This window comes from Panthera leo, chromosome F2 (assembly GCF_018350215.1).
Source record: "Panthera leo isolate Ple1 chromosome F2, P.leo_Ple1_pat1.1, whole genome shotgun sequence".
Taxonomy (NCBI): domain Eukaryota; kingdom Metazoa; phylum Chordata; class Mammalia; order Carnivora; family Felidae; genus Panthera; species Panthera leo.
In genome coordinates, this window is record NC_056695.1 from 53,995,928 (window position 1) to 54,007,898 (window position 11,971).

Sequence of the window (11,971 nt, forward strand, 5' to 3'; positions counted from 1 at the left end):
TCAGCAATAAAAATAAATAAAGTACTAATACATGCCCCAACTGTGGATGAACCTTAAAACATTATGCTAAGTGGAAGAAGCCATTCATACCACAAAAGACTAATTCTATTCATATGAGATGTTCAGAATAGGCAAATCTATGGGGACATAAATATATTAGTGGCTGCCTAGGGCAACCTAGGGCTGGGGAAGGTGGGAATGACTTGTAATGGATGCGGGGTTTCTTTTCAGAATGATGAAGATGTTCTAAAATTAGGTTGTGGTAATGGTTGCACAACTCTGTGAGTATACTAAAAACTTGAACTATACACTTTAAGTGTGGGTGAATTTAATTATATGTAATCTATGTCTCAATAAAACAAAATATGAGGTTAACATTAGTCATAAGTCAAGCTGATAACATGCACCCTTGATGTATTGTGTTGAGAATGACAGTTCACCTCTATGGCCCTCCTCCCCCAAATCCATACCTTCATTCTAAGTGTGAGAAAAATATCAGCCAAACTCAAATTGAGGGATATTCTATATAATACCTAACTGGTATTTCTCAAAAGTAAGGAAAGTTCGAGAAACTGTCACTGCTCAAAGGCACCTAACGAGATGTGATGATTAATAAATACATGATATCCTGGACGAGATCCTGGAACAGAAAAAGTGAACCAGGAAAAACCAATAAAATTTTAATAAAGTATGAAGTTAACTAATTCCATAGAAAAATTATCAATATTGGTTTGTTAATTGTGACAGATGCACCACACTTTTAGGTGTGTTAATGATAGGTATTAATAACAGGGGACTTTGGTGTAAAGTATATGGAAACTCTGCATTATCTTTGCAACTTTCCCATACATAAATCTAACACTTTTTAAAAAACAATATACAAACATTAGTTAATAGTTTTAGAATTTATAGTAAACATCATAGAACATGGGATAGTAGTTAGTAATACAAGGATCCTTAGCAGGCTGAAATAAAGAACCTAAAAGGCCTGGTTTTTCACATGCAGCGCTTATATGCAGAGTTGAACTAGTATTTCCTGAAGGAACCATAATTTCAACTTTAACAGTCAGAAGATAGAAATTTGTGCGGTTCACATTAGAAAGAAAGAAAGAAAGAAAGAAAGAAAGAAAGAAAGAAAGAAAGAAAGAAAGAAAGAAAGAAAGAAAAAGAAAGAAAGAAAATCTCTACTAGAGTCTTTATCTAGAGGCTTTATAATGATTACAAAGGATGTGTTGAAAAGGACCGAATCCAAACTCTTTTACGAACACTGTATGCCACTTTCCACATAATTACGGTGAAAAGTAAAGTGTAAATAGTGGGGCTTGATTTTTTTTTTTAAATTTTGTTAATGTTTATTTTTCAGGTGGGGGTGGGGAGCGAGGGAGAGAGAGAGCCAGAGAGAGGCAGAGGGAAAGGGAGACACAGAATCTGAAGCAGGCTCCAGGTTCTGAGCTGTCAGCACAGAGCTGTGAGATCATGACCTGAGCAAAAGTCAGATGCTCAACTGACTGAGCCACCCAGGCACCCCTAGAAGGGCTTGATTTAAAATATTCAAGCTGATCCTCATGAGAAAGATAACCCTTCACCATGGTGGCCAAAGACAGAGGCCCTTGCTTAGCTCCTCCTGTTCCCACCCTGCTCTTCCCCTCAACCATGTCTGTATGCAATCCCTCTCTCTCCAAACACTGTTTTAATCAATTGACTTTTCCAGCTTCCTTTTCACGCCCTCACTATATTGTGCAAAAATGGCTGCCTACGTCCTCATTGACTAATGGGGCTTCATGGAGCTGACATTTTCAGAACTTACCACTGTGTCTCCTTTGGCAGCTCCATCTCTCCTTCTGGCCTAGCCATGGAAGGCCAGGCACCCCACAGCGTGACATCACCTCATCAGAGAAAACTGATAGCTTTTGTAATGTAATGAAAATAATGGCTTTTTGTAAATCTTCCTAGAGGAAGAGAGAGAGAGAGAGAGCGCTCCATTTAGTCACGTGATCTGCAATTGGGACTTGCATACTAAATCACTTCGGGCCCCCATGATATGCCCCGCTATCTCATGCCTCCAGGTTACCATACACATCCAGTGTCTTCACTGTCTTCCTGCCTCTCTTTACCTCCAGATTTTGGCTTAGATGTCACTGAGACCAGAAAGCCGTCACAAACCACCACTCAACCTCAATTCCAGATCAGGTACTCTCATAGAACCAAAACTTTTCTCTGTCTTAGGATTCATCACGATGTATTTTATCTGCCCATCAGATTATAAGGTACGTGAAGCCGTTGGCAAGGTCTCTCTGGACCACCGTCAAATCCTCAAGAGCCAGGACATTGACTGGCACCCAGTAGGGATACAAATGAATCTCCTAAATGAATGGATAAATTCCTTCCCAATCAAAAGTATGTTGTGGGGGCGCCTGGGTGGCGCAGTCGGTTAAGCGTCCGACTTCAGCCAGGTCACGATCTCGCGGTCCGTGAGTTCGAGCCCCGCGTCAGGCTCTGGGCTGATGGCTCGGAGCCTGGAGCCTGTTTCCGATTCTGTGTCTCCCTCTCTCTCTGACCCTCCCCCGTTCATGCTCTGTCTCTCTCTGTCCCAAAAATAAATAAAAAAAAAAAAAAAAAAAAAAAAAAAAAAAAGTATGTTGTGAAATCCTTTTCCCTGAAGATTGTGTCATACTGTTTCTCAAGGACCTTCACATTCTGGTACAGAGGCTTGTAAAGAAGCAATCTTTCACCTTATCACATATCCCATATATTGCCCTAGCAAAAATGTCAATGCTTAAAAACAATGGCCCAAAGATATTTTCAAATTTGCATATTTGTCACTGTATTTGGGATAAGGAATAGCAACAAAACTAAAACTTCAACAACCACAGTGAAATTAATTGGGTATGAAAGACAAACACCAGGACATTTTTTCCTAGGTGTTTGCTTCTATACTGAATAAGAGCTGTTAAAATCCAAGCTATGGTTACACTAAAAACTTATGAATATTTTAGAAAGTGATTAAATGCAATAAAAAATTCTGGGAATTAACTAAAAATAATTACAAGTGGAGTTAAATGTATTCTCTATTATCCCACTGGAGATGTGTTTTCCATTTCATCAATTTTAGAAACATATTTCACTCCACACTTCCTTACATTTTTAAAAATATATTTATTTTAACAAAAACCGAAATGTATTTAGAACTCATTTTATTAATTAACCAATCTCCACTTAAAACAGATTTTTTAATATTACAAAGTCAAATGTTTGCAAAAATCCCCTAACAATATGTTAGAGAATTACAATCCAGAAAAGGATCATGGCTATATTTTGAAATAATTCTTTCCATGCCTGAATTTATTCAGCATTTACTGGGGGCTATCTTATGTCACACACCGTACTAAATCCCTGAGGACAAAGAAATTAATAAACTTACCCATGCCCTGAAGAAGATTACCATATATTGGAGAAGTGGACAGATATAGCTCATTGCAATAAAAAGTTTTGGTAGTGATGTCAAAGTTTTCCTGGGGAACTGTGGAAGCATATGACAGAAATATTAACCTTGAAACATGTTGCTTTTCTCAAAAACAATGCTCCCTCAGTGACATTAAGTGAAAACAGGTAGGTAGTTATTAAATGTGGGTTCAATGTTTCACCTGACAATTGTAGAGAAAAACACAAAGGCAGATGAAATTCAACCTTTAAGTTGGAAATTTAACAGCAATAAGTATTTGGATTTATACTTAGAAGAAGTTACAGGTTTAAGTGACCAGAATGGGGATAACCCAGTAGAAATCTCATAGTTGGAAATGCAAAAGACTTTCAGAGAGAGAGAGAGAGAGAGAGAGGAGAGAGAGCGCAACGTATAAAGGAAGGAGCGTGGGTTTTGGCTTAAGTAGACTTAGGTTGAGTCACAACTTTGTCACTCACTACTCATGTAGTGTCCTTAGACAAATCACACAGATTCTTTAAACCCCAGTTTCCCAATATGCAAAAGGGAGCTAACACTAGCTTACACATGGAGTTATTATAAGCATTAAATAAGATAATGTTTACGTACCTTTATGATGAGCCATCATAAAGAACTTAAATGTGATGGTACCAATCTCATCGTTCAGGAAGCACAGATTCAAATATCCAATGCTGAGTCCTTGGCAAGGAGTGGGAAGATGTTAATGAGTGTGAAGCAGTGACCTGATGTCAGAGAACCTGGAGTACTAGAGAGAAGACAAAGGCAGGGATGATGATGATAAAGATGATAATTACTGTAGCTCCCTCTGAAGCGCAGAATACTTATCACTGGATTAAGTGATTTCCTAGGACCAATTAAAGTATTTACTTATAATCTTAAAAATCTTCTTAGAAAAACATTAGGCTTCAGTTAACCTCTTGACTGAGTAAATCCTTCTTATCTCTGAAAGAAGTCAGAATCTCTGGAATATTTTACTTGGTATTATATGAACCAATGTGAAAATTACACCATCTCATGGAACAACTTCTCTACCCACAGCGAGCAAAATATGAAGTGTTAACTCTGTGCACTGAGTCTGAAGAGAAGCTCAGGGTACAATGAGTGAAGCAGAAGAGGGGACATGGGACCATTCTTGGAGGGCAGGGAGAGTTTCAAGAAAGTGATAAGATGGCCCTAGAAGGGAGGAAACAGGAACCTGAGAGGAGGTGGATAGCTCATAGGTATCACTGCAAGGAAGTAGTAGGAGTTGTTCAAAAAGAGATTGTAATGGTTTAAGAAAGAAAGAAAAAGAAAGAAAGAAAGAAAGAAAGAACGAACAAAAGAGAAAGAAAGAAAGAAAGAAAGAAAGAACAAAAGAGAAAGAAAGAAAGAAAGAGAAAGAAAGAAAGAAAGAAAGAAGAAAGAAAGAAAGAAAGAAAGAAAGAAAGAAAGAAAGAAAGAAAGACAGACAAAGGCTATTTGTAGCCATAGATGATATTTGGAGAGTCAAGGAAAGAGACAGTTGCTATAGATCTGGAAAGAATAACAGCAAGAAAGTATCTACTTCCACAATGTAGGATGCAAGGGGAATTCCTAGCTGAGGCAAAAGAGATATGGCTAAGAGTGAAACAGAGCCCCAGTGTCAGAAGGTTAAAAGTGCTAGGGATAGGGGCGCCTGGGTGGCTCAGTCGGTTGGGGGGCCGACTTCAGCTCAGATCATGATCTTACGGTCTGTGAGTTCTAGCCTCACATTGGGCTCCCTGCTGACAGCTTGGAGCCTGGAGTCTGCTTTGAATTCTGTGTCTCCCTCTCTGCCCCTTCCCCATTCACACTCTCTCTCTCTCTTTCAAAAATGAATAAATGTTAAAAAAAATTTTTTTTAAGTGCTAGGGATAAAAGGAGGTATTCCAACTCAGGAGACCCTGATGGATTCTATTACCAGGTATAGATTCTATTACAAGGTAGGGAGATGAATTTATAGTAGATACTGATGACAGAGTAGATGTCTAGATGCGGAATCTTTATTTCTACACTAAAGAACTTTAAAAAGCCCTCTCTGAAAACAGGATTCCCCTCGATGCCAGAACAAGATAGAGGCTGCTGGTTTTAACTTCAGTAAAACACTGGGAAGTCTGGAGGGATGAGGAGGGAAGAATCAGTTCCTTCCATTTGGGGTAGTTTTCAAGCTCAGAACATCTAGAAGGTCTGGGCCAAGGAAGCTGAAAATTCTCAAACTCTGTGAGAGACTAAAAATAACTGAAAATTATGTATGTATGTATTTATTTATTTATTTAAAGACTTTTTTTATTTTTCAGTAATCTCTACACCCAGCATGGGGCTCAAATCTACAACCTCAAAATCATCAGTCACATGCTTCACCAACTGAGCCAGCCAGGCACCCCTGAAAACTTATTTTTAAATGTGTAAAGTGTTGCTTTAGAAGAAGAGCAATCAATTACCTTCCCCACCGAAAAGATAACCACAGCTACAATTTTAATATGCCCTTCACAGAATTGAAATATTGTGTCCTCTTTATACTGTCACTAATCAAAGGATAGCATTTTCATAGTGGTTTAGAGTTCCAAAGCCCTTAACATGTTCATTATTTTTAAATTTTATTTTCTTAATATCTCTATGACGTAAGTGAAACACTATGATCAGGCATATTTTCAGATAGAGAAATTGAAGTACAGATGAATGATTTCATTAAGGTCTTAAAACCACATAATATAGACAAAGCCAAATGACCTAACTCTGGGTCCAGGTCAAGCCCCAGCTGCTCACCGAGCATGAAGGTGAGAGAAGAATCTTCTAAACGATGCTCTTTGGTAATCTTGTCCCTGGGCAATCTTGGATATCAAGTCCATCCTACCTATTGTCCTAGCTCCTGTGCATTGCTGTTCTTAGGAGTAGGGTCAGCTCCACGTAAAATTTCAAAGTTTATTTTCTCCATCTTGCATCTCCCTTTACGCTGAAGGAAAGTTGTGCAGTTGAGAAGGGCAAAACTTTGGATCTGGGCTGACTTAGATTCCGATCCCAACTCTAAGACTCTGCCATTTCTGCCAAAGTACTCACCAGCACCTACACGTTAGTTTTCTAACTTGAAAAATGGAGGATGCCATACATATTTGGAAGGTTTTCAGCTCTTTTTTTAAATGTGGGTTTTTTGTTTGTTTTTGAGAGAGAGAAAGCATGTGTGTGAGCAAGCATGGGAGAGAGAATCTTAAGCAGACTCCACACCCAGTGGGGAGACCAACACAGGACTCAATCCCATGATTGTGAGTTCATGACCTGAGCCACAATCAAGAGGCAGAGGCTTAACTGACTGCACCACCCAGGCACCCTGTGTTTTCAGCTTTTTAAATGTAGTGACATATGCAAAGCAGTTAGTCTAGTGTCTGGAACATAGTAGACATTCAATAACCATTGGCTTTCTAAAAAGACATTTTCTCCTTTTCAAACTATTACGTTCCTCCTTGGATTTAAGGGAGCAATACTGGCTCCATTTTGCAGACAAGCTATAAGGTTAAAATCATTTCTCAGGGCCATATATAAGGTAAGTAAAGATGGGATTAGACCCTAGGTTTCCCAACACTTGTCACAGACATTTATGGTGGCCTGTGTCACATTCTCTCAGCTGGACTCTGATTGCAGCCATTGTTATAGTGGATGGTTCCTATTTGCAGGGAGCATCCTGTTTCCGGTGTTCACTCTCCCCTGTCTAGCTTCTCTGCCTCAAGTTTCTTTCTAAAGCCCCCAGGAGTTTCCAAGCAGGAGAATTCTGAATGTATGGACCAGTTAAAGCCCCTAAGGGCACTCCTCAACAAAAGGGAGATGGCAGCCAGTGGACAGATGCCAGGGCCTCTCTTTCCCTGGACAGATAATCCTGAAATGCACAGTGGGAGCCATCACCCCATCTTAGCTTTCCTCTTCCATCACATTCTTTTTTTACCCTTAATCCTGCTTCCTGAGATGATCTCACAAATAAACCACCTGCATTTAAGTCCTTGTCTCAGACTACATCTTGGGAACTAATTGCAGGGGGGTGGGGGGGAGGGAGTTGTTTTTATTTTCATTTGTTTGTTCTGTTTTCATTTTGTGTTTGCAGTGCATTTCTCTTTATTTCTCCATAGGTCACCAAGATGCTGGCAGTGGTTGTAATTCTGTTTGCCCTTTTATGGATGCCCTACAGGACTCTTGTCGTTGTCAACTCGTTTCTCTCCAGCCCTTTCCAAGAAAATTGGTTCTTGCTCTTTTGCAGAATTTGCATTTATCTCAACAGTGCCATCAACCCAGTGATTTATAATCTCATGTCCCAGAAATTCCGTGCAGCCTTCAGAAAGCTCTGCAACTGCAAACAGAAGCCAATGGAGAAACCCGCTAACTACAGTGTGGCCCTAAATTACAGTGTCATCAAGGAGTCAGATCATTTCAGCACAGAGCTTGATGATATCACTGTCACTGACACTTATTTGTCTGCCACAAAAGTGTCTTTTGATGATACCTGCTTGGCTTCTGAAATAACCTTTAATCAAAGCTGATTCATGAATAAGAAGAAAATGGACCACAAAGTAAATGAGAATCTGTGCCGTTATCAGCCCAAGAGGAAACAGCCAATACTTGTACGTGAAGACAGAGCAGATAAAGTCTTTGCCAACGTTCTAATAAATCCTGGCCCAAGATACTTTAACACATGAGAATGATTCATATTTTCCTTCTAGTATCACAAAAATGTTTCACAAAAAATGAAGCAGATTTGTGAAAGAGCCAAATGGTAGAAACTGAAAGTGAAGCTCTTTCCATTTAATTTGAGAAACTCACTATATTTGCTGGGGCTGTGAAGTTTAGATAAAATCTAGACATCGATTTAACATTATTCATAATAAATGTAACTTCTCAAACTCCCCCAAATTACTTGTCCATTTGGTAATTTGCAACATGTAAGTGTTTAAATGTTTGCATTTAACATTTCATTTTAACAAAGTACAGTGCTATTTCATGCATCTCTGAAACTACAGGGGAAAATAGGAAAAAAAATTGTTTATTGAGTAAAAATGAGATTTCAGACAAATATGTTCACTATATGAAAATCAAAAACAAATGCCATAATGCTTATAAAATTCTGAGATGATTTTTTTTAATTCAAGTACAGCTGGCACACAGTGTTACATTAGTTTCAGGTGTAAAACATAGTGATTTGACAGCTGGATATGTTATGCTGTGCTCACCAGAAACGTAGCTACCATCTGTCCCCATACAACACTATTACAGTAACATCGACTATCTTCCCTATGCTGCACCTTTCATCCCCTGGAAGATTCTTATGTCTTATAAAGTAGATGTCATCATTCAACTTTAATGGAAAATAAACCTCGATATAGCTGGAATTACAAGTTGGGAAGACATGTAGATTTCATTTTTAGATGAATCCGACTCTGAACCAACTCTTTGAACCTCCTAAATGATGGGTGAGACAGGAGAAATCTATTAAATAACTATGAAGATACAAACTAATGTGTGAGTAATATTGAAATGCAGAGACAGGACAAGAGAGAGTATTTAAAATAAGGTTTTACTCTTTCTCTAAAATTTTTAAGGAATAAAATCCTTTTTGAGCATTCTTTGTGTATAAACTACTGAGCCATGTCAAGCGAATCCTTCTAGTCAATCTAGCTTAAAAAGTTTGAAGCATGCTCAAGAGCTTTGTTGCTGTTATAAGTCAGCCAGAGTCTGACTATTACACTTCCAGATGAAGACTCCCCACAGAGCATTGTAGTCTGTGGACTTTTAATTTGTCTGCAACCACCTTTCCTTCCCACCTGCTTGTCATTTGTAGATTTGGAAGATTTTTGTTGTTGTTGTTGTTGTTGTTGTTGTTGTTGTTGTTTTTATGCTAGTGATATTTTGTTTACAGATTTTAAGTCAAAACAATGCAAAAGTCTGTCGGCTTTAGTTTCAATAGAGCTAAAACTTATTTCATCTCATTATTGATATCTTTTTCTAGGTATGACTTAGACCTGCTATTCTATTCCTGTGATTATGAGAGAGGTGTGAATGTGAATCTGTCCAAGACATAGTGTCAAGATCCTACTTTAATTCCTTCCAGATGACTCACCTACTGGTATTTGGTCAATCAGCATCTCCAAGTGTATCTCCTTGGTGATGGTTCAGTAATATTTCATTTTTAATGACACAGTCAAAAAGTCCTGGGTGCCCCATAGACTGGCATCTTCCTCGCTCCAGCCAATATTCCTATTTCATGGATTTTTTTTTTTGAGACCTAATTGCTAATGACAATGACCCCTCCCCACCTTCTTTATGAAGAATACATCATTTCTCTGTTGGAAACTTCGGTTTTAAAATGCTGCTACATGGAGACTCTGCTATCTAGAGCATCAGAGCAGAATATGTTTTTGAGAAAACTGGCCTCATCTCCTCCAGGAAGACATTCTTATCCTGTCCCTGTATCAGTAAACAAATGCAAGCAAATGTCTATAGGAAATACACTAAAAGTCTATCTGTATGATACCAAGAAATCTATTTTAACTGACTTTTCATCCTGGACTAAATATTAAGCTTAGAATCATATGAATAGAAGCACCAGAGTGACCCAACCCCAAATCACACAGGCACATGTGCAGATGCATACAAACTCATACTCACGTGTGCATAAATTGCTTAACAGAAGGCATTGGAATATATTAGCTTTTTCATTAGGGAAAGGAGCTGATATCATTGAGCATCTACTGAGCATGTCTCAGGCTTGCTGGTAGGTACTTAAACCACATTATCTTCATCACAGTCTCACTATAGCTGTGATTTATTTCTCTGATGCTAAAACCAAGGATCAGGGATTGATACAGCTTCTCTAAATTGTGTAGATACTGAAAATGAAAAATGTGTTTCTTTTTTGTTTCTCTTTTTTCAATCCAGCATGCTAATAGCAGCTTGTGAACTGATGGCCTAAATAACTAAACTATATATATATATATATATATATATATATATATATATATATATTTTTTTTTTTTTTTTTTTTGCTAAGTGGTAATATTAGATGTTGAAAAAAAATTACAATTAGTTTTACATGTTGTACACAGAACACAATATACTCTGCCCACCATTGGAAATTTCATTGATGAGCTCAGTCTTTCCATTTCCACTTTTAATAACCTGTTAGTTTTAGACCACATGGGACATTCAAAAGAACATAGTTCATAGTGTTTCAACTCTAAAGCAAATGTCATTATGAAATTAAATGTTCCCATGCAATTTCCAATAGATAACTGGGTTTACACAGAAAAGATATGACTTTCTAAAGTATTCTTTATCACACCGTACTAAATCATAAAGTATTTCCATAAATCATAAAAACTTAATACACCATCAAATGAAAAATAAAGAACTTGAAAAAAATTGCTCATGCAGGAGAGAAATATTATTAAAGGCCTCCCTTAATAAAATCCCTTGGGTTATTTTATTACTTCCAATTTCATTAATTGTTGAGTGTCTTTGGTTAGATCTTGCACCTGAGGTAATTAGGTAAAGGTCACAGATTACAAATAAAACAAGCAAACATAAATTACCTCTTAAGATTTCTTCCATCTGTATTGGGAGTGTATTTCTAGAGCTTAACTCCAACACAGGTACTTTGAAGAGAAATGAGAGAAGTCCAAACCATCGTCACCTTTAAATGGGCTAAGTGAACAGAACAATACACCTTGAAAATATTTCAAAACAAGTGGCTGGTTTGAGCTACATAACTGGTAAAGCAAAAGGAAAACTATGGCCGTAAGGTTTAGTGTGACTGAATCTTAAACTTGAATTCTATAATTCTCAGCTGAATGTGTTGGAATACTAAGGACAATATGACTTAGTAAAACTGAATCCAAACACTTTTGGTCTGCTCTTAAAGATTGAAGGAGTTACATCACTATAAACTGTTAAATCTATAAATTTGATAGAAGAGAGAAAGGATTAACTTTTTGGAGGAAAAGCAGATTTTAAATAGTCTACCAATGATTCTGTGAATTCTATAAATACTGTAGTCAGCATTATTTTTGTCTCTCAACTACAACTCACAAAGGAGTTGGAATCTTCATGCATGGAATAAGGAAATTCAATGTGAAAGAGAGAGCATCCAGAAACAACTAGTCAGCCCTAGGTTCAAAGAAAATTTTTTTTCAAATGTTTGGAATCACTCATTTCTCTTGAAGGAAGCAGAGGATGAAAATCTCTTGCAATTTATTTTTTTCTTATCTTTAATTGTCCACAGTAAATAGTCATCCAAACCAAGATTTGGCTGAGGGAATGTAAGTGTTTAGAATAATACTCATGAAAAAGTCTTACAGAGCTCTATAGTAACAAATACATTTTTCTCTCCTCCCTTCCTCCCCCCTCCTGCCTATCAAGTTTTTGTTTCTCCTAAAAGATGACTTTCCTCTGAACAGGCAATTTCATCGGACTTTATTTCATCGGACTATCATCCAAGACTAAACCTGGACATGAATTAAGTGAAAGTGTAAATATTCT

The 11,971-nt window shown here is 37.6% G+C and overlaps 1 protein-coding gene across 1 annotated transcript in view; it reads left to right on the plus strand.

The window, feature by feature from the left end:
* TRHR (thyrotropin releasing hormone receptor) overlaps positions 1 to 7,980 on the plus strand; it is a 46,125-nt gene extending 38,145 nt beyond the window's left edge. Inside the window, exon 3 of the mRNA XM_042924066.1 lies at positions 7,573 to 7,980. Within this exon, the coding sequence (XP_042780000.1) occupies positions 7,573 to 7,980 (408 nt within the window). The remainder of the gene's footprint in view (positions 1 to 7,572) is intronic.
* Positions 7,981 to 11,971: the final 3,991 nt, after the last annotated feature.